Source organism: Gopherus flavomarginatus, chromosome 4 (assembly GCF_025201925.1).
Source record: "Gopherus flavomarginatus isolate rGopFla2 chromosome 4, rGopFla2.mat.asm, whole genome shotgun sequence".
Taxonomy (NCBI): domain Eukaryota; kingdom Metazoa; phylum Chordata; order Testudines; family Testudinidae; genus Gopherus; species Gopherus flavomarginatus.
In genome coordinates, this window is record NC_066620.1 from 53,010,409 (window position 1) to 53,033,139 (window position 22,731).

The window sequence follows — 22,731 nt, forward strand, 5'->3', positions numbered from 1 at the left end:
TGGACCTGTGCCCTATAGTTGATTGATTTAAAAAACAACTGAAAACTCTTCAGGACTGTCACATAATTTTGCACATAGCTGAGAAATGTACACTCTGTTCTAATTAAAGTTGACACAAAGTCACTTACAACTTTGCTGTTTTTTCATTACAATTGAGATGAGAACTACTCAGTAGATTTGGACAATAGATTATAAATTATTTAATTAATGTGAAATATAGGCTTAGAGTACTGCTACTTCTACAGGCACATAATATTCAAGAATTCATAAAAAATGCAAAGTATATTCACCAGGGCATGCTGTCCTTGCAGGCATACCATTGTATCTACTTTCTACCAGACAACAAAGACCAGCACTAATAGATTAATTTGGTGGAAATTTGTAGACCATTTGTTTAGGTTCTTCAGTTATCTAGATTTGAGTCCCCTTATTAAAAGAAAATTTCTTGCCCTACATTGCAAAAATTGAAATTTTCTAGGAGTTGACTTGCCAGAGAAAAATACTCTATATATGGTAAATCAGTAATAGATGCCAAAGTTATTGCTATTCTTGCTTTATAACTGCATCCTTTTTATGGCTTGGTTACTCACTACAATTATTATTGTGCTTATTTTGTCTTTACATATAATTTGCAGTCTCTTGTTGCAAAGATTAATAATTTTATTGTGCTTTCTAACTAGATCTTTATGATTTACTTGAAGGAATAAATTAATGTGATAGAAAAACATAACCTTCACCCGCACACCTTAGTTAGCAGTGGCTGAATGTCCTTGGCCTTTGTAATGTTGAACTGTTTTTTTATTACAGGATGGATCTGAATATCGAAACTTCCATTAAGCTAAACAAATAGATAAAGGCTGTAAACACCAGGGAGAAAGAGGGAATAGTCTCAGGTAGTTCCAGGGGGAGGATAAAAGGAGCTATTGAATGAAACTGATTAAAGGAAGATTCTGGCTAAAAATCAGGAAAAATTTCCTACTGTGAGCCTATGGAATAACCACCAATTCCCACCTCCCTCTCTTTTGAGTACCCGTGTAGCTTCAGACTTTTGGGTTCCCACGACTTGTACTGTTGGCAGCACAGTTGTGTACCAAGCGATGAATCAGTTTGTTCGTTATTTATATTGAAACTTGCAGAGCCTGATATGAAATGTACCAAGTGCAACATAGGCAATATTATAATAGCCTGTATTTTTGTAATTCAGTATTATTTTGTTAGAGGCCCATGTGGGGCTCTAAGCTAAGCTTGTTTGTTGCCTATAAATTCTCAGAGTTTAACGATTCTCAGCATTTAATGACCACCTGTTATTTTGTCTGTTAGCTGCTTGAGTAGTTGGGGATAATTAGCCTGCTAATGTCTATTGTTTTCAACAACTCGTGTACTTTTTTACAGTAGTAAATAAACTAGTTCTTGGTTCACAGAACAAAAACATAGTGTTCTATAACCACTTACAGATATGTTAATATTTCTTCTGCTTACTTTATTTTACTATGAACCTACTACAGGTATTAGGATTCTAATATAAACTGACGTTTGTTTGTTTTTTTTAAATCAGTTGACATATTTTTGTTTTAAGGTGCAGATCAAAGGGCGGATTTATACTTGGAAGGAAAAGACCAATTGGGAGGCTGGTTTCAGTCCTCTCTCTTAACTAGTGTGGCAACAAGAAAAAAAGCACCTTATAAGTAAGTGCTTGGTCTGTAACTTGGCCATTTATTGAGCTTTTATATAATGGGAGTATGGTAATTTGAATAGAGAATATGAAGAACCCTTTCCCCACAAAACCTAAAGAAAGACTTTACTGAATCTTCAGGTGACATCCATACACTTTATTCTAAAGGTTTCCTCAAAGGTTTATATCACAGTACATCTATCTTCTGTTGAACTTGTTTTCCTCACTCTGAGTTTAAATGGATGCTTTCCTTCATTATTCCAACAGCTTACTGTGTTCATCTATCTCATTCACTCAGGTTATACCTCATTGTGTGTTCAGGTGTCACCAGTTATCCTTGGCATCACCCATTCTTGCCATGCCCTTACGCTGCCAAGATCAGTGGCTTGCCTTAATATGGGACATATTATGGAAGCTCACACTGACTGTAAATTGAACAGCAGGGGATGGTGACTAAGTAGTGTGTCCCTGTGTTTTTGAACCTTGAACTTAACATGAGTGGCAAAGCTGTTACCTAAGGATAAAAATTAGGGCTGTCAAACGATTACAAAAATTAATCACGATTAATTGCAGTTTTAATCACACAGTTAAACAATAATAGAATAACGTTCATTATAAAATTTTTTATATGTTTTCTACATTTTCAAATATATTGATTTCGTTTACAATGCAGAATACAAAGTGTACAATGCTCACTTTGTTAATTTTTTATTACAAATATTTGGACTGTAAAAAAAAAAAAGAAATAGTATTTCTCAATTCACCTCATATAAATACTGTAGTGCAATCTCTTTATTGTGAAAGTGCAATTTACAAAATGTAGAATTTTTTTGTTACATAACTGCACTCAGAAATAAAACAATCTAAATCTTTAGAGCCTACAAGTCCATTCAGTCCTACTTTTTGTTCAGCCAATCGCTAAGACAAACAAGTTTGTTTACATTTGTAGGAGATAATGCTGCCTGCTTCTTATTTACAATATCATCTGAAAGTGAGAACAGGTGTTCGCATGGCACTGTTGTAGCTGGTGTTGCAAGATATTTACATGCTAGATAGTCTAAACATTTGTGTGCCCCTTCATGCTTCGACCACCATTTCAGAGGACATATGTCCACGCTCGATGACAGTCCAAAGCAGCAGGGACCAACACTTGTTCATTTTCATCATCTGAGTCAGATGCCACCAGCAGAAGGTTGATTTTCTTTTATGGTGGTTCGGGTTCTATAGTTTCCACATCAGAGTGTTACTCTTTTAAGACTTCTGAAAGCATGCTCCACACCTCGTCCCTCTCAGGTTTTGGACGGCACTTCAGATTCTTAAACCTTGGGTCGAACGCTGTAGCTATCTTTAGAAATCCCACATTTGAATCTCCTGTGTGTTCTGTCAAATCTGCTGTGAAAATGTTCTTAAATCTAATAACATGCTGAGTCATTATCCGAGACTGCCATAACACGAAATGTATGGTAGAATGCAGGTAAAATCACAGAGCAGGAGACATACAATTCTCCCCCAAGGAGTTCAGTCACAAATTTCATTAATGAATTATTTTTTAAATGAGCACATCATCTGCATGGAAGCATGTACTCTGGAATGGCTGAAACATGAAGGGGCACACAAATGTTTAGAATATCTGGCACGTAAATACCTTGCAACACTGGCTACAAAAGTGCTATGCAAACACCTGTTCTCACTTTCAGATGATATTGTAAATAAGAAGCAGGCAGCATTATCTCCTATAAATGTAAACAAACTTGTTTGTCTTAGCGATTGGCTGAACAAAAAGTAGGACTGAATGGACTTGTAGGCTCTAAAGATTTACATTGTTTTATTTCTGAGTGCAGTTATGTAACAAAAAAATTCTACATTTTGTAAATTGTACTTTCACAATAAAGAGATGGCACTACAGTACTTGTATGAGGTGAATTGAAAAATACTACTTTGTTTCTTTTTACAGTTCAAATGTTTGTAATAAAAAAAAAACATAAAGTGAGCACTGTACACTTTCTATTCTGTGTTGTAATTGAAATCAGTATGTTTGACAATGTAGAAAAAAATCCAAAAATATTTGATAAATTTAAATCCGTATTCTGTTGTTGTTTAACAGTGCGATTAAAACTCTGACTAATCACAATTTTTTTAATTGAGTAAATTTTATTTTGAGTTAATCACTTCAGTTAAGTGTGACTAATTGACAACCCTAATAAAAATGGTCAAATAACCTAAGCTTTCCTTTAAAACCATGATTTTAGCTCATCTGATTGCAAAGAGAACAGTGAATAGAGGCACTAATTTGAGATATTGAATTGATTGCATTGGGAAATATTTAGTTTATTGAATTTGTTACTTTTTCAGTAAGGAAGTATACATAATACTACTTGGATTTTTATAAACAACTTAAATGGGCAAATGTGTATGCACTGAATGTAAATGTCTATTTTGGTCAAATGGAAAAATGAATGGTACAAAACATATACTGGTGTGTGTGCATGTGTTCCTTTTTATTTATTTGTGGGTATATAGATATAAAATATGTATAGATATAATGTGGAAAAACTGCCATTGACTTTAGTCACCCGTAGTCTGTTAGATTTAGTCCAGTGGTGGGCAACCTGTGGCCCATTGGCCGCATGCGGCCCATTAGGGTAATCTGCTGGTGGTCTACCAGTTTGTTTACATTTGCACAGCTGCCGCAGCTCCCAGTGGTCACGGTTCACCATTCCCGGCCAATGGGAACTGCGGGAAGTGGTGCGGGCTGCAGAGACGCGCTGGCCGCCACTTCCCACAGCTCCCATTGGCTAGGAACGGTGAACCATGGCCACTGGGAGCTGCGGGCAGCTGTGCAAATGTAAACAAACTATCTGATGGCCCGCCAGCAGATTACCCTGATGGGCCACAGGTTGCCTACCACTAATTTAGTCTATTAAAACCAGTGGTTTTGTACAGTTAGGAAGACTGTTAGAGATCTAGTGTTTCTGCTCTTCTGTAGACATAAATTTCAGTACTCAACAGATTTCATTTTGGACTAAAGATTTCTTGGCTAGAGTTTACTTCTGGAAAGACAAGACTGCCACACTAAAAAGATAGAAATCCAGGCTTAATTTATTTTTAAGTAATATTGACATGTTTGGGTTTGGTTTTGTTTTCCTTAGGACTTTAGTGGTTCATGGATTTACTCTTGGTGAAAAAGGAGAGAAGATGTCTAAATCTATTGGCAACGTGGTCGATCCTGACGTAGTAATCAATGGAGGCCAAGTAAGTCACGACACGCATTGTGTCATGGCATTTCTAGTTACATTTTTTGTGACCAAGAACTGCAGTGATGTTGTGTAACATTTCCCTGCTTTATGGCAGAATATTGGAAAGCTGCTGTATAATAAAGTTGAATATACTGAACTCCATTGAGCTGAAATTAAAACCTTGAATTGTTTCTCAGCTTTGAAGTGTTCAAGCTGCAATAAATTTAAGATTAATTCTATTGAATATGACTATTCTCTGGTGATAGGGAATGGAGAGGGGCTGTAGCAATTCTGTTGAAGGTAGAATAACATCTCTCAAGAGCTTAGAACTGAATTATAAGGGGTTTTTTTTGTTTGTTTTTTAAAGAAACTGAACTGGATGTGTGCTGCCGAGAGAGATCTTTGCAGTACAACAGTCATGGCTTCATTTGCATACTGATAGGCATGTAGTGTGAGGCCAGTGACAGCTTCTTGATGATCTGGAAACTTTTCATTTCATTCAGAGAGGTTATACTGAAAGTAAATCCTCTGAAACACTGAGTTTTGTTAGTCCTTGCTTTTACTGGTGATCCTCTTTGGGGGTCTCTTCATAATTATGTGAATCTTTGGCATAGAATGACAGATCCTTAGTAGGCTTTACTGACATGATTTGATAAAAACTTTTCTCTTTGTGTCAAAAAATCAAGGGGGCGGAAGAATGACCTTCCAACTTCAAAGAGAATGTGGTATAGAGTCTGAAGCTAAAAATCATTTAAAGAAATTAATTTTTATACTGTATCTTTTGTTTTATTAGAACCATGCTGTTTTTCTAGACATCAAATATATTGGAGTAACTCATACAGCAGGTGGCAGTGGGGAGGAGTTGTTTGATGAGTGCTCAGGATAGAGCCACAAAGTAATCGTTTCCTAACTAGATATCAAATTGCTTGGGAAGCAAGTGAATTAATGTGGCTTTCTAAATAATGTAATATAGTAAAGCCGCTCTTCAGGTATTTATTAGATTGTGTGGTGATTGATAGGCACTTCCTTATACTGAAGAAAGGAAATCATTAAAATCACAGTACAGCTGCGACGCTGGCTTTAAGTCTGGGACGGCTTTCCCCTCCATGGGAGACCTGCTGGAGGGGCAGGGCTAGCAATGTTTGCGGTGGTGCCATCAGTTGACAGAGTGGCAGGGGATTCAGTACATAAGCAGGTGGAGAGTTTGAGCCCCATTTCTGTTCAATTAATTTTTAGAAAAACTGTTCTACACTTGTATACTGGTTCTCTGTTCACCCTGATTGTCCAATGGTATTGGAAGGGAAGATAAAATGATGTGTCTTTTTCATTACCCACTCCAAATGCATGGGGCTAGGATTTTGCGGGTCAGATGAGGTGGTTCACCCCACTAAGTATGATTCCAGGAGGAGGGGGCCTGGATTAGCTGCTACTGGTGCCACACTGGAGCTGAAGCTGCTCTGTGCCTCCAATAGATATTGTAAGGAGAGGTAGAGGGAGGCTGTAATAGCTGTGAGCTTGTATTACAGTACTGCTGTAACAAGCGATCTAGTAAAAACAAAGGGTGAGTATCTAAATTCCAGAGTGTACATTTTAGTTAGAATTATTTGTAGACAGATCTTTTGGGCACAAATACAAACATGATATTACTGACCCTGGAGTCTTACTGCATTGGTTTTAAAATGTGTTTGCATTGTCTTAAATTGCAAATAAGCAGCACTGAAAAGAGCTTTGCGTTTTTGTCAATGAACAGGACCACAGCAAGGAGCCTCCGTATGGCGCTGATGTCCTTCGCTGGTGGGTGGCAGAATCAAATGTTTTTACTGACGTGCTGATTGGACCAGCTGTACTTAGTGCTGCAAAAGATGATATAAACAAGGTTAGACCTGAATATGATGCATTTGATTTTAAGAGAACACACCCTCTTCACCTTTGATTTTACACCTTTACCTTGATATAACGCTGGCCTTGGGAGCCAAAAAATCTTACCGCATTATAGGTGAAACCGCGTTATATCAAACTTGCTTTGATCCACCAGAGTGCGCAGCCCCGCGCATCCCCCTCCCCCCGGAGCACTGCTTTACCGCGTTGTATCCGAATTCATGTTATATCGGGTCACGTTATATTGAGGTAGAGGTGTATATTTACAGAGTAGAATCCATCGTGAGACTAAAGATGACCGCTGACTTTGAAATTTGTTGCAATGGGGGGGGTGTATGTGAGCTTTACTTTTAGCAGAAAATGAAGCGTTTTTTTCCCAAGCACATAATTATTATTTCTCCCTTTTGTGATGTTCTGGTCAAGAAGTAATATATTTTAGGGAAAATAAAAATATGTTCTTTAGCTTGCCTGCCTTTAGCTACTGTTGTTTGTATATAAGCCGTTTGTTCACAGCTCTTCTGCTATGATCCTTTTGGTACAGGTACTGTATTTTGTAATGATCTGGAATCATCAATTAGAAAAATGGTTGAGCTTTTTATTTTATTTAAATTTAAATGGACAAGATGGAAATCTCTTGTGTGTCTTGTTTACTCTTCATTCTGATGAAACTGTTTCATTTAACACTTTGGAATGATTTATTGTTAGCTTCGGAATACACTACGCTTTATGTTGGGAAACATGGCTGACTTCAATCCAGAAACTGACTCCATCCCCAGTTCAGAGATGTATGTAATAGACCAGTACATGCTACACTTACTACAGGATTATGCTAAAAAGGTGAGGGTGAATTATGGTCATCTACTGTGTACTTTGTTATACAAGGTGGGTTGTTAGTGATTAATTTAAATTGGGAATATAATGTCTCTGCGGAAAATGCTTGTAAGTGTGTGTGCATTATTTTGAAAAAAAAAAAATTTAAATAGTGAGCTTTTCCAATAATGGAGCAAAATGAAGATCTGCCTTAAATTAGGGATAAGGAAATAGCTGTGTAGCATACTGTATATAAAACTGAATTCTTTCCATTATAAATGCCCATTTTTGGCAAGAAAAAAACCTCACAGTAGACTGCACTTTTGGCATGCATCTGTATTGTATAGTAGACAGAGGTAACTCATACAAATGTTTTAGTTGTATGAATGTAGAAGAGCTTTAATCTTCATGCAGCCATTTGAATATAGCCTATTTAAAAAACCAAAGGCTATATTTGCTCTCTGACACATGCATGCAACTTCCACTCAAGTCAATGGGAGTAAAGGCTAGTGTCTGAGGGCAGAATGGGATGCTTGAGGTGATCATTAATATGGCCTGCAACTACTCTGGGCAACTTCTGGCTTTTGAAAGGTTTAAAAAACTTCAATATGAGTCCTAAGTGCGCATGTTAAATTTTGCTTTATTTGAACCTGCCTTCAGAGACCTCAAATTGCTCCAGTTAGAGGAGGGTATATAGCCATATCTAATGGGATTTTTATTTTTTTTGGTCAATATATTTGAATGCAATTCAGAGCACTTTCGGTGTATGTGACCTGTGTGGTTAACATGTTCCTCTCAATGCTCCAAATGCTATATTACATTCAAGACTGGAGTAGCTATAGCAGAATCACTTGGCTTTCAGTCACTTAGGAAATTTGCAGGTTATGAAACGTTCACTTTATAAATATGAATCAAATTAAAAATTTTCTTTCAAAATCTTGAGACAAATTGGTTAAGATTTTTTTTATTTTAATTAGCAAAGATGCTTCGGCAATATACAAGTGGTGAGAGGATGAACATACCTTCGCAGAGCTGGTTAGGTGAACCAAATTGAATTTCAGGAAGCTCAGGACCCAGCTTACCAAACACATCTAGGATAATTGAGCCAGAAATTCATTCTGCAAACTCGAGTTATGAAAGAAATCAGAAGGCTGTCTCCTAAAACCTGCTAAGCAGAGAGGGGAGTACTGGAAATACCTGGTAGAACAGTAGTTGCTATACCTAGCATGCTTTTGGGATTTCTCTTCCCCTAATCTTTTTTACCAGATATACTCTCCTGGAAACAGGATTTCTTCAGATCTTTTTTCTCTTTGCTATCCCTTAGGAGAGGGATGTTTGAGTCTGTGTCTTCGAATGATTTCTCTGTTCCTATTGTTACAAACTCATTGTCCAATTCATATGAATGATGAATGATCAGGTTTTTTTCCCTCAGAAGAGCCCAGAAAGATGTTCTCCCAGGCTCCTTACCTTTCTCCTACTAAGCACTTTCCCCCTTCCTGTACTTTCTTCAAAAGAAAATGTTCCCTGGCTCATCATGACCATTTCTATCCAGTGTGATAGTAATTGGATGTGCTGCTGTCATCTCTCTGTTCCCCAGGTTACAGAAGCATACAAGGAATATGATTATGGCAAAGTTATTCGTTTGTTGCAAGCATTCCACACTAGAGACTTGTCCAACTTTTACTTCAGCATAATCAAAGACAGGTAGGTATTAATTCCTGCCTCCACTAAGACAACTTTTTGCTTTTTATGATGTTTAAGAAACCTTGTTTGAGATTGGCTGTGGAACTCTCATAAAGGAGATATACTTCAAATCATTAATTTATATTATCTCCATCCCATGCTACCCTGAAAACAAATACTTGTAGCAAAATAGAATTTATTTTTAATGAATTTTAGTTAGACGCTAAAGGGTGATTTATAGTATCCAGTAGCATTGAACCTATCTTCTTAAGATCTGTATTTCAGCAATTCCTGTTTCCTTCCAAATGTAACTGGAAGGATACCAGATATTATAGATTTAGCCCCAATAGGCTTTTTGTGTTACTGGCTCTTAATTGAATTGCTTAGTTTTCTAGAGGGGACACACATCTTGTTCTTTGCCAACACTCTCTTTTTAATTGGGCTTACGGGTTCAGAATCTGATTTAGCAGGCTTTGTTTTAAAAAAAAAAAAAAAAAAAAAAAACTTTTGGCATGCACATTGGTATTTATAATGCAAGAACTGGAAGGTCACAGATTTTCCAATAGATACTTTTGCTACATCTGTCCCAAGTTTTCCGGAACAGAGTTTCACATTTCCTGATCCTTAGTCTCAAATTTCTCCAAGGAAAATTTTTAAGGGATGGGTTTTTCTTTCTTCGAGATCTATTATGCCAGTCCAGAGGCTGGGTATAGGCCTCTCTACTGGGGACCCAAAACACTGAAGCTTTCTGAGGGGTATCATCCCTCCTACACTAATAACTTTTGGCTTACTGAAGCCAGTTAAAAATGCAAAGCAGTCAAATGAAACCTCTTTAAACAATAACTTGAAACCCATAACTGTTGTAAAGGCAGAACACAGTGTAATCTACGTACAGACTTTGAAAAACAAATTATGGCTTAAAGTTAAGCCCTTAGGTCTATATTGAAACACCTAAATAAGACCGATTTTTAGCACGCATCTTGTATCTGGCTGAACTAACTCACTTTCTCTCCTTACTGAAAGCAACTTCACAAACTCTCCCCTCTTGTGAATCTCAGGCTTTATTGTGAAGAAGAAAAAGATCCTAAACGTCGTTCATGTCAAACAGCCTTAGTCGAGGCTTTGGATGTAGTGGTGCGATCATTTGCACCAATCCTTCCTCATCTGGCAGAGGAGGTTTTCCAGTTCCTCCCATACAAGAAAGGTAAGGCATGTACAACTCCGTCACAAAAAACAGACATTAACATTTCAGAGAACTTGTACTAGAACAGTTAACTGTGGACAAAAATTTGCATTTTTTAACTTTGCAATTAAAAGGTCCTTGCCGTCCTTTATTTGGCAGCTGATTTCTTTAAATACTTATTTTTATATGAGCTAAACAACTTTATGGAAAGGGAGCAGTAGACAGCACAAACTCCAATGCATTGAACAGGTTTGTTTTTGTTTCAAGAGTCGGAGAGTGTTTTCCGTTCTGGCTGGATTAACACAAGCTCCGTGTGGAAGAAACCTGGCCTAGAGGAAGTGGTGGAGGCTGCATGTGCGATGAGAGACTCTTTCCTTGGCTCCATTGCTGGCAAAAATGCTTTGGAGCATGAAGTCGTCATTGTAATCGATCCTGGGTTGCTCTTTGAGTTAATGGAGGTAAAAACAAAAAACACCCACCCACCCACTGGGTAACATCTAGAAAAAATAACTCCTGATCTGCTTGAGCACTTTGGGCTAGATCTCTGTAGGCGACCTGGAGTCACGGTTTCAGTGCTTAACAAGGAGGTGCCCTGAGGTCTAGTGGAATCCACAGCCCCAGGTCAGGAGCCCAATGCTCTGTACAGTGCACAGGGAGAGTTAGGTGGCGCAGAAGACAGCAATAGGACAGTAGGAAATACTAAGGAGAGGGGGTGACCTGAGCCCCACCCTCAAAGGGAGTTAGATGCCAATCACCACTTGGGATTCAGTTGGAAGCCTTTTCCTGGAGTTACGCACCTGTGTCAGGTCAACTCTTTCTTGCAAGAAGTGGAGACCAGTGCCTGTGTTCCCTCCCTCGTTAGTGCATTCACCTAGGATGGGATGGGATACCTGGGTCCAAATCTTCCCTCTGCCTTGGAGGAGTGATATGAACCCAGGTCTCCCATCTCTCAAGTGCGTGCTCCAATAGCTGGCCTAGAACACCATGTTGCCTCCCTTATTGAATATTCAGGTATTTCACACAAAGTGGATCAGCTTCTACAGAAGTGATTGAGACCTACCCCATGCTCCCCTCTAGCATGGTGGTGAGGGCACTCGCCTGGCACAGGGTGACTAATCGGTGGGGGGACAGCTAGGGTGAGGATCTTTCTGGAACTCAGGTGTCAAGCGGCTCAGTGGCATCAGGACATAAGCAGCTTTGTAAATGCTACTGACGAGTTTAGGTGGCAGCCAACTGGGGATTTTGATCTAAGTTTTGGGTTTAGGTGCCTAAATCTATGGATCTAGTCCTTTGCAGCATTTTTCAGATGACTGCTAACAACACGGACTATGTTCCACTTAGCTAATCCATGTGATTTCTGAGCCGGGGTCAGCACACTTATCAGACGTGAAAGGGCTATTTTCTGTTCTGAAAATGGACACGGAGTCCAGACTTCCTGCTATCTTAAGTGATTAAGTGTTTGGTGCAGGCTTCCCTAGTGGGCTGCAGTTCAGTACTGGATGTGGAACTGACACAGGAGGAATAGGCAAGGGATTTTGGACATTTCAGTTTCTTGGTCCTCTGTTCAAACCAGGTCTAAATGACTGAAGTCAATGCCAAGCCTATAGGAAAGAAGTTGGTAGTTGTTTCAGTCCAGTTGCTAATGAATGTGTCCAAGAGAAACTACTGCCATGTCTTAAACTCTAAATCTTTAAAATGCAAGGGATTGACTTGTGCTAGGGCCTAAGGCATTTAAGGAAGGTGTATGCTGAAGTTTGAAATGATACTGGCAAGAGAGATTTCCAGCCTTGTCACTCTGGTATCAAAACTGAGCATTAAAATCAATCATCATGAGCGCGGAGGTCAGAGTATAAATGTCATACTGTTGGAAGTAGGATGTACTCCTGCAGCTGGAGACATGGCTCAGACAAAAGCTCTTGCTGGCAACATTTGTTGAAATGTCCTGCAGCCAAGTGCATACCTCTAGCCTTTGCCAGCAGGAGGACTGGACTTGAATCGGGCAGCTTGCAGACACCCATAAGAATGTGTGCAAACCCCATGCTGCATTGTAGGGTGTATTTGTTGCAAATGTTTAAGCTATTAAAGTTCAGAAAGCGAACTGTTCTTTCCAGACACTGCAGTCTGAGGAGTCTTCCAGTGTATCACAGCTAAATGAAATCATGATGGCTTCACAGACAACTCTACTGTCCGAACTACCTATAGAAATGGCCACAGATGAAAAGATCATTAAAGGGACCTTTTTGATTAACTTAGAAGGTAAGAAAAGGGGACGAACAGAACTAATCAGTGCTTGCTTCTACCTAGCAAACAACTATCTCAATTAGAAACTTATCTATTACCAAGAGCTGATGCTGAGCAGGATCAGTCCCTTTCTGTGCACTAGTTTTTCTTGGCGCACATCCAGACTAACCCGTGGCATCGGCGGGTTAAAATCGATTGCTTGGGGATCGATATATCGCGTCTAGTCTGGACGCGATGTATCGATCCCCGAGCGCGCTTACATCGATTCCAGAACTCCATCAACCCAAACGGAGTTCCGGAATCGACACGGAAAGCCGCGGACATCGATGCCGCACCGTCCAGACGGGTGAGTACCTCGATTTTAGAAATTCGACTTCAGCTACGTTATTCCCGTAGCTGAAGTTGCGTATCTAAAATCGATTTTAATACCTAGTCTGGACGTGGCCTTGGTCTCTTACCTGCATTTAGGACTTTGGTCAAAGGTGGTTCTTAGAATTTAGCTTTAGTTTATAGAAAGGAATAAAGAAATGTTAACCCCCATAAATGCAGTTAGCAGGAGGCTGCAGTGTTAGCTGGGGTTTCAATGCTGACTGTACGCTATACAGTAAAATTGTCTTTGACAGGTGGTGATATTCGTGAAGAGTCATCTTATAAAGTTATAGTCCTACCAGCTGCTAAAGCAAAATGCCTTCGTTGTAGGAAGTACACTGCTGATTCTCCACTCTCACTATGTCCACGCTGCACCGAAGTCATGGCTGGAAAATGAAGTGAGTTGGACAATTATTATGTAGATATTTCCACTTGGACTATAAAATATATAAATATAAGACGGTAAACTCAATGTTTCATTAACCCAATGGAACCCCTGAGCTACAAAGTAACTGCAAGAGTTGAAGAAAACTCAGTATATGCTGGAGAAAGCTGTAGCAGTTCATGGGCAATGCATTTTATGCCTTAATCTGAGCAGAACTACAGTAGTGGAAAAGCCTTTAAAAATGCTTATGTTTATATCAACTTTTCGCCTAATAAAAGCTGTTCTTCGAATGCAGACTAGTACTACAAGTGTGTGTCAAACTTTAATGTGGTCTAAAGTAAGAGTCCTTTCTCTGAAACCAGCTGTAACTTACCTTGATGGCTCTTGTAAAAGAGGGGATCAGCTACTGAAATGGCAGGGTATTGCCTGGCACTGAATGTTAGTAGCTGCAGATAGTGAAGTCTAAATTACTTTATTCATAGTGCTGTAAACTGACTTTGTGAAGTTGCGTAGTTCAGCTAAACCTTCTGTATGCTGAAGTAACTGGTAAGGAAAGATATTTAACTAGACATCATAATTCAGGTCTGCATGCCCATGGAAGGAGAAAACTAGAATCAAATCCCAAGTTTATTGGATTTACTCAAATCCACAGCAAGTGACACAGAAAATAGCAGTATATACACACAGTTTTATTACGTACAGTACATTACAGGTTTGATGCGAAGTACTTCACATAACACCTTAGGCCTTTATTCTCAATTACACTAAGTTCCTTCATGCTGCTCTGGTAGTGTGAAGGAATTTAATGTAAACAAGAAACAACCCTTAGGCCTGGTCTACACTCTGTCTATGTTGGGGGAGGGGATATCAATCTAAGTTATGCAACTTCATTTACATGAATAACATAGCTGAAGTTGACCTACTTAGATCAACTTGTCTTCACTGTGCTGAGTCAACTGCTGCTGCTCCCCTGTTGACTCTGCCTGTGCCTCTCGCAGTGGTGGAGTACAGGAGTTGACGGGAGAGCACTCGGGGGTTAATTTATTGCATCTAGGGTAGATGCGATAAATCGAAGCCCCGTCTGGATTGATCGCTGCCTGCCAATCTGGTGGGTAGTATAGACATACCCTTAATGTGTTAGCTAAAGCAGGTTTCATGACAGATTGTAGGTTCTCAAACATCCATTAATTTCTACAGAGGGTTAAAATACTGTCTCTAGACAAGGCATCTTATAGTAAGGCCTAGAGTGGCCTCAGAGGAAACTGCCCTACAGTCTTACCCTAGAACAACTCAGACAGCCAGGGGTGTCTCTTACCAGTATTTAACTTGTCAGTGATATGAAACATACTATTGAATCAGTCTATAAAGTTGGCAGGTTCTGACCATTATTTGCTTTCACTAGCATAATACCCTTCATGGGAACCATAATGTCATACAACAGCAAAAGGTGTAAATGAATTTTAGCTACATTCTTTAAAATGCAAAACAGAATGCCATGTTTTCAAAAAGCCTCCATATTGCTAGAAGTGAAGTAGCATTGCAAACTGATTCCTGTACATTAAGAGCCAAGAATACTGAATAAGTAAACTTCACCAGACTGTCAATTTGTTTATTTCAAGTGAACCCTTCTTGTAGCTTGTCATTCTACAGGTGAGTGGCAGTCCCAACCTCCAAGAACTGTTCTTGTTCCTGTTTTAACAGTAGTTCCCTGATGACAGCAGCAGCAGCACACCTCAGAGAAGGTAATCACTACTGAGTAGGTTGCTTCTATTATAGGTGAATCCTATATCCTACTGTTATCAAATTCCTTTATCTAATAAGGTAGATTTATGATTGTGTGTATAGTTAACAATTGCAGACAGGGGCAAGTTACAGGAGTCAGCTAGCTGTTTCCATTATAACTGATACAGGCTCGAGCCAAGAATTGGTGAGAATCATTCTTCCAGTCCTGATGTTTGCAGAAAACATGTATATCAGAGTACAACAGGGATACTCAGTTGCTGTAAGATAAGATTAGTGGTCTGCTTTTGATGGCTTGAAAATACCACCCAAAACTTAAGGATTCTGGCTGCGTAATACAGATATCCTGTGGCACTGCACTATGAAGAACACACAAGGTTTTGTAAAACACAGGTATTCTGTATTACAGAGCTTCAGCACAGTGGGCAATAATGCACACTACAAGGGTAAGACTTCTAAAGCAAGCTAACATCTTATACTTTAATGGGTCAGTGTACACCCTGCTGGTGCACACTAGAAGTTCCCTAGCACATTTTAACATAATGCTATTTTAATGTGTTATACATTAGTGCACTTTAGAAATCACATCTCAGAGGGTGTATTATCCCATGATGTGGTTCTACTCTTACCAGAGAGTGTTCTAAATAACTCATTTAAGGAACTGAAGTATTAACCTAACTTCACCAGGATTTTCATAACAGCTGCACTAGGAAATTTATGCTCCAGTCTTGTTGAGGTGAGGCCTTATTTGTAAAGTGATGTTTGTTTCTACATTGATGGGGCTAAAAGTATTCTTCCCCACTACTTGAACTTTGATAGGTTCCTTTCTAATTTCAGCCCCATCTAGGGCGGTTTGTACTGCTGTTACAGGAAGTGAGCCCCTCCAGCAACTCTGGCACCTTGGAAGATTAACTAGTAGGGGCCCTTCAGAATGTAACTCTTTTATGGAAGTGAAACATGACCATTTTTATTTCAAATAGCCTAAAATTTTTCCTTACATGATACAGATTTATGCAACTGACTGTTGTTCAATAACCAACCTATGGAAAATACATTTAACATTTTTCAGAGTATGAAATATAAAATCTCACATGTTAGGGTAAGAATATAATTTGTAAATAAGTGGAATAAAACTGCTGTTCAATGTAACCATCTATCTAAGCTAGAGCACAAATGCTTGAGTTAGAAATAAATAGTGGAGCATTTGAGTTATTGACAAATGTACAAAGATTACTAGCTCCTAGTATATTATGCACAATAGGGTGGAACTTAGATGGACTCCCCTGTAAAAGCATTTGCTTTTTAAATTAAGTTTATTTTACAAAAGCCACATGAATGTTTCCCTTTACAAAGATCAGCCTCAGTGTGTAAAATCATGCACTGCCTCCTCTTACAGCAGAAGTGTTTAAAACTAGTATGTAAATTGTCATGAAGAGATTGCTTCTACAGCCTCGATCAGATTCAAGGCAAGGCTATATTGCCCATGGTTTTCCGGTAAGTACTCTATTACTTTGTTTACTAGTTTCGCCGTCGTTGCAATGGGCACTTCAACATTTTGAAGATCGTGGGGATCCTGCAAAAGGATTTTTAAAAAAAAAGTGTTAGAGCAATGGTAGAAGGAAAGGTTACAATGAAGTTTGCTTGTAATTGTAAATGGGTTCCTAAGCTTACCTCTAGATCAGAGCCCAGTTAAGTAAGCAGGGGGGAGTTAAGCCCAGTACAATGAAGCCTAAATATGATGTATCAAGTACTAGGCTGAAGTCACAGCTATTCTTGTATCATTGCTCCCCTTCGAACTCTACATTCAGGGAATCAGCAGGCTTCAGAGAACTCCTTTTCTAGGTTCAGATTCCTTTGATCTGAATCAAAGTTGAACATTTCTGTACAGGTGTCATAACCTTAGTCCCAGATTTGGACCTTAGCATCCAAAATATGGGGGTTAGCATGAAAACCTCCAAGCTTAGCTACTAGCTTGGACCTGGTACTTGCTGCCACCACCCAAAAAATTAGAGTGTTTTGGGGCACGCTGGTCCCCCTGAAAAACCTTCCCTGGGGACCCCAAGACCCAAATCCCTTGAGTCTCACAACAAAGGGAAATAATCCTTTTTCCCTTCCCCCCTCCAGGTGCTCCTGGAGAGATACACAGACACAAGCTCTGTGAAACTACACAGAGTGACTCCCCCTCTCTGTTCCCAATCCTGGAAACAAAAAGTACTTTCCTATTCCCCCAGAGGGAATGCAAAATCAGGCTAGCAAATCCAACACACAGATCTCCCCTGATTTCTTCCTCCCACCAATTCCCTGGTGAGTACAGACTCAATTTCCCTGAAGTAAAGAAAAACTCCAACAGGTCTTAAAAGAAAGAAAAATACATACAAATGGTCTCTCTGTATTAAGATGATACAATACAGGGTCAATTGCTTAAAAGAATATTTAATAAACAGCCTTATTCAAAAAGAATACAAATCAAAGCACTCCAGCACTTATATTCATGCAAATACCAAAGAAAAGAAACCATATAACTTACTATCTGATCTCTTTGTCCTTACACTTAGAAACAGAAGACTAGAAAGTAGAAACTGCTTCTCCAAAGCTCAGAGAAAGCAGGCAGACAGACAAAAGACTCAGACACAAACTTCCCTCCACCCAGAGTTGAAAAAATCCGGTTTTCTGATTGGTCCTCTGGTCAGGTGCTTCAGGTGAAAGAGACATTAACCCTTAGCTATCTGTTTATGACAACAGGATCCTGACTTCCACTAGGATAAATGCTACCCACAGTACAGTCTTCAAACTTATGTCCCTGTATGAGTTTCTGTGAGTCTTATATACAACGTAATGCTGCACTTTATATGAATGCTAATGAAGAGAACCATGACACTCACTAGTGCACAGCATCAAACTACATTTATTTCCTTTGAAAGAAGCTTCATTCTACAACTTCTTGAATTGTTTCCCAGATTTAGCACAAGTTAGTCTTTTCCCCAGGCTAAGGAAAGATCAGCTACAAGCAGCTGAGCATACCACCAGTAATTACACAGTAAAGCAAGCCCATGGTTTAAAACATGAGTAATATGATAGTTTCACAGGAAGACACAGCTCAATAGTTAGAGCACTAGCCTGCTAAACCCAGGGTTGGGAGTTCAATCCTTGAGGGGGCCACTTAGGGATCTGGGGCAAAATCAGTATTTGGTCCTGCTGGTGAAGGCAGGGGGCTGGACTCAATGACCTTTTGGGGTCCCTTCCAGTTCTATGATATACCTATATCTCCACATATTATGCCACAGCCATTACAGTGAAGATAAATTTAATCTTTGGGAAACAGACATTGTGAGCTCCTACACATCTGGTCCTCAAGAGCAGCAAATGTGCAATTGTTTACATGCACCTGAACAATTTACTCCCCTCCAAGTGCTGGTAAAAGGATTCCCAATAAATTCTAGCAGTGAAGAGAGGCATTTCTGCAATACACTCACATTTTAAACCAATAAAGGTATTAGCTCTATCCTCTGAATTGACTAAGTGCATGCAACCTGTAACCCTGAAACTGCATGGCTTTTTAGAAAATTTATAAAGGAGTACAGATGACCAGATATGTGATCATGCTGGGCTGTCTTTTTCCTGTTAACCAGAACTGAAGTCAGGTAAGCTTGGACTCATACTTTACACTATAGCATTACTAAAAATGTTAATTTTTAAAGTAATAAAAGTCTTTGGTCAAGAGGAATCTTTCTATAAATTTGTTTTCTCATTTAGGCCAAACTTACCATAGCTTTAAGCCAGGTACATAGTGTTGGCGGAAGTCTGGCCAGCAGCTCCATGCCTTCTTTCGTTTGTGTGTGTAGTAAAGCATAGGCCAGTCTCTGTCCTGTCAGCACAAGTAGCTGTGATGCAAGCACTTCTTTGTCATGCACTTGAAGAATGGCCTGAGAATAGGAATACACCAGAAACTACTTTATCTTGCTTCAACCCTGACCTTCAAATAATATACGGACAAATGAAGGAATGTGAAACGGATTTATCAGCCAATGGCAGGGCTCTTGTTAGTGACTTTTACTGAAAATGGTGGAACAAATCCACAGTTTTAGCCAAGTCCTGCACTGTAGAATGGAACTTTACAATGGCTGCATGGCAGTGGGTCTTAAGGCTCAAGCTCATACCTTAAGATTCTTGAAACATGAGTTCACATCCCTGCTGTTACTCACACCTTCTTGTCAGCTGTTTGAAATGGGCCACTCATTATGACTACAAAGGTTATTTTTCCTCTCTTAGTATCCTACTGTTAATTGAATTGTCTCATTAGACTGACCTCACACTTGGTAAGGCAACGCCCATCTTTTCATGTATTGATACCTGCTCCTATATTTTCCACTCCATACCTCTGATGAAGTGAGTTCTAGCCCACGAAAGCTTACACCCAAATAAACTTGTTAGTCTCTAAGGTGCCACAAAGATTCCTCATTGTTTCTTCTGTGATAACTCGTTTTAAGTAAGTTTGACACTGAAGTTAAGTGCTAGAGTTTGGGTTAAGGGTTTGCTCAAAATGGAAGTAGAGTGCTTTGGATCCCCACATTGTTTCTTAACTGTTCTGACAAATAAAAATGAATTCTGATCCCAGACCTCAGTGCTTAGCACAACTGGCAATGACTGTTACTACTTTAGTTAAATTTTGTTCTGCACTAATGGTAGAATCCCATCAGCGAAAGGCGTGAATTCTTTCCCCCTACTCCTCCCAAATAATTTGTCCTATATTTTCCTTGTTTGCATCAAATAAAAAATTAACATGTTTGTCCCAGATAACTGTGTGCACCAGAATCAAGTGTTAGAATGTGGTATGTTCTCTGTTGCTGGGGGGCACAAGCCAAGTCAAAATTGTTTGTAAAATATAGGGAGACTATGAATCCAAACTGTCCAGTTACAGAGCTGAGAAATTCAGCTGTGCCTCATGATTCTGGCTATATTCATGCTGCCAAAGGCACTTTTTAATCATTACCTCTTCTCCGAGATGATCCATGCCGTAATTATACAGTTCACATACATAATGCCTTCTAATCACATCCTCACTGAGCTGAAGATGCTGAGCCAAATCCAGAGCCAAAGCTGGCCAGTCCTTGTCTTTTTCAGCAGGAAGCGGCGCCTCTTCTGGGAGCCCTCTGGCCTTTTGTGCTGAGCACTGGACTTGTACCACTGCACTCACAGCTTTCATTAAGAACTTGGAAGCAAAACACCAAAATGAGTTAGCAGCAGTTTAATTTTACTTGAAACGCCTTTAAAGGTCTATAGTTTCCTTGTGGCAGTGTAAAGGATTTAAACTCACTTGTTGGCGTAAGGATAACACGTTTGGATCCATATCCCCACTGGGCAGCAACTGAATTGAAGTCAGGTCTTTGAAAAATGCATTTTTGCCCTAAATTGAAAACAGAAAAACCCCATATTCCTTTGCGTGAGAAAAACAGATCCATTTTGATCAAGCAGTTGAAGGGATAATACTTCTTCCCCCATTTAAATGCTATTGCATCTTAGTTTCCAATCCCGAAGAGAAATGCAGTATTTTAAATTACTGAAAGGCTATGAAACAAAAGAAACACATTTGTTTAAGCAATCATGTGTTTTACTAATATTTGTAGGTTTTTTTAATTACTTCACCTGGCATTCAAGCTTAAAAGTTAGGCTACTAATTTCAATAGGAGTGGGTTCTCAATCTGCTATAGTTATCTAACCAAATGGAGCTATCATTACATAAGGAAAGAAATCATCTTTTTTTTAAGCCACTAGCCTTGGTTTCAGACCCTGAGGGTTATCATTCTAGACTGACATGCCAACTATGACATTTAGTGTGAAATACATCCTACCAGGGGGTCTTTTAACAAAGTGAAGTGTTTGAGAGGTTGTGTGTTTGTTTTTTGTTTTAAGTTTCAAGGCTCACTGAATGGCTCTTGAATTGCGCACACAGTTTAAAAAAAAAAAGGTGACAGTAAAAGACGGTTACTCACCTTTGTAACTGTTGTTCTTCGAGATGTGTTGCTCACATCCATTCCAGTTAGGTGTGCGCGCTGCGCGTGCACGTTCGTCGGAAACTTTTTACCCTAGCAACTCCAGTGGGCCGGCAGGTCGCCCCTTGGAGTGGCGCCGCCATGGCGGTCGATATATACCCTTGCCGGCCCACCCGCTCCTCAGTTCCTTCTTGCCGGCTACTCCGACAGTGGGGAAGGAGGGCGGGTGTGGAATGGATGTGAGCAACACATCTCGAAGAACAACAGTTACAAAGGTGAGTAACCGTCTTTTCTTATTCGAGTGATTGCTCACATCCATTCCAGTTAGGTGAATCCCAAGCCATACCTAGGCGGTGGGGTCGGAGCGAGAAGTCGCGGCATGGAGCACTGCAGATCCGAAGGCCGCATCCTCTCTAGACTGCTGGATCAGGGCGTAGTGGGAAGCAAAGGTGTAGACCGATGACCAGGTCGCTGCCCGACAGATTTCCTGGATGGGCACACGGGCGAGGAAAGCCAGCGACGACGCCTGCGCCCTGGTAGAATGCGCAGTCACACGGCCCGTAGGAACATGGGCCAGCTCATAGCAGGTCCTGATACAGGAAGTAACCCATGAGGATAACCTCTGCGAGGAGATAGGAAGCCCCTTCATGCGGTCCGCTACTGCCACGAAAAGTTGGGGGGATTTGCGGAACGGTTTGGTCCTCTCCACATAGAACGCGAGAGCCCTACGGACATCAAGCGAGTGGAGCTGCTGCTCCCTGCCTGAAGAGTGAGGTTTCGGGAAAAAAACCGGGAGGAATATCTCTTGGTTGATGTGGAAGGTCGAGACTACCTGGGGGAGAAAGGCAGGGTGTGGCCTCAGCTGCACCTTATCTTTGTGGAAGACTGTATACGGGGGGTCTACCACAAGAGCCCGGAGTTCCGACACCCGCCTAGCTGAGGTGATAGCTACTAAAAGGCAGTCTTCCAAGAGACATAAAGTAGGGAGCAAGTAGCTAACGGCTCAAAGGGGGGCCCCATGAGCCGAGACAACACCAGGTTAAGATCCCAGGTTGGAGCAGGGAGTCGAACGTTAGGGTATAAACATTCCAGCCCCTTAAGGAATCTAGACACCGTCGGGTGAGAAAAAACGGAGCGGCCATCCCCACCCGGGTGAAAGGTGGAGATAGCTGCCAGGTGGACCCGCAACGACGATATCGCTAGACCCTGTTGTTTGAGGGACCAAACATAGTCTAAGATATTGGCCACCGAAACTTCCATAGGGCGGAGACCTTTCTCCACGCACCAACAGGAGAAACGCTTCCACTTGGCCGAGTATGTCGCTCTCGTGGAAGGCTTCCTGCTGCCCAAAAGCACCTCCCGTACCGGTGTGGAGCAGCGCAGTTCAGAACCGGTCAGCCACGCAGGAACCACGCCGCTAGGTGCAGCGACTGCAGGTCCGGGTGACAGAGAGTCCCGTGCTCCTGGGTAATCAGGTCCCGGTGAAGGGGCAGGGGGACTGGGTCGGCTATGGCCAAGTCCAGCAGCATGGGGTACCAATGTTG

At 40.4% G+C, this 22,731-nt stretch overlaps 2 protein-coding genes across 10 annotated transcripts in view; one reads left to right on the plus strand and one right to left on the minus strand.

Moving 5' to 3' along the window:
• The window catches only part of IARS2 (isoleucyl-tRNA synthetase 2, mitochondrial), a 55,377-nt gene extending 41,626 nt beyond the window's left edge, over positions 1–13,751 (plus strand). For all 4 annotated transcript variants that reach the window (XM_050948452.1, XM_050948453.1, XM_050948455.1 and 1 more), the window contains 9 exons: positions 1,577–1,685; positions 4,822–4,924; positions 6,659–6,784; positions 7,492–7,623; positions 9,194–9,300; positions 10,338–10,483; positions 10,730–10,920; positions 12,574–12,718; positions 13,327–13,751. In XM_050948452.1, the coding sequence (XP_050804409.1) occupies positions 1,577–1,685; positions 4,822–4,924; positions 6,659–6,784; positions 7,492–7,623; positions 9,194–9,300; positions 10,338–10,483; positions 10,730–10,920; positions 12,574–12,718; positions 13,327–13,469 (1,202 nt within the window). In that variant the 3' untranslated portion in view covers positions 13,470–13,751. The remainder of the gene's footprint in view (positions 1–1,576; positions 1,686–4,821; positions 4,925–6,658; positions 6,785–7,491; positions 7,624–9,193; positions 9,301–10,337; positions 10,484–10,729; positions 10,921–12,573; positions 12,719–13,326) is intronic.
• A 315-nt stretch (positions 13,752–14,066) lies between these two features.
• Positions 14,067–22,731, minus strand: part of RAB3GAP2 (RAB3 GTPase activating non-catalytic protein subunit 2) — an 85,421-nt gene continuing 76,756 nt past the window's right edge. For all 6 annotated transcript variants that reach the window (XM_050948424.1, XM_050948423.1, XM_050948422.1 and 3 more), the window contains exons 32-35: positions 20,512–20,601; positions 20,188–20,406; positions 18,962–19,120; positions 14,067–16,770 (exon numbers count right to left, since the gene is read on the minus strand). In XM_050948424.1, coding sequence (XP_050804381.1) covers positions 16,624–16,770; positions 18,962–19,120; positions 20,188–20,406; positions 20,512–20,601 — 615 coding nt within the window. In that variant the 3' untranslated portion in view covers positions 14,067–16,623. The remainder of the gene's footprint in view (positions 16,771–18,961; positions 19,121–20,187; positions 20,407–20,511; positions 20,602–22,731) is intronic.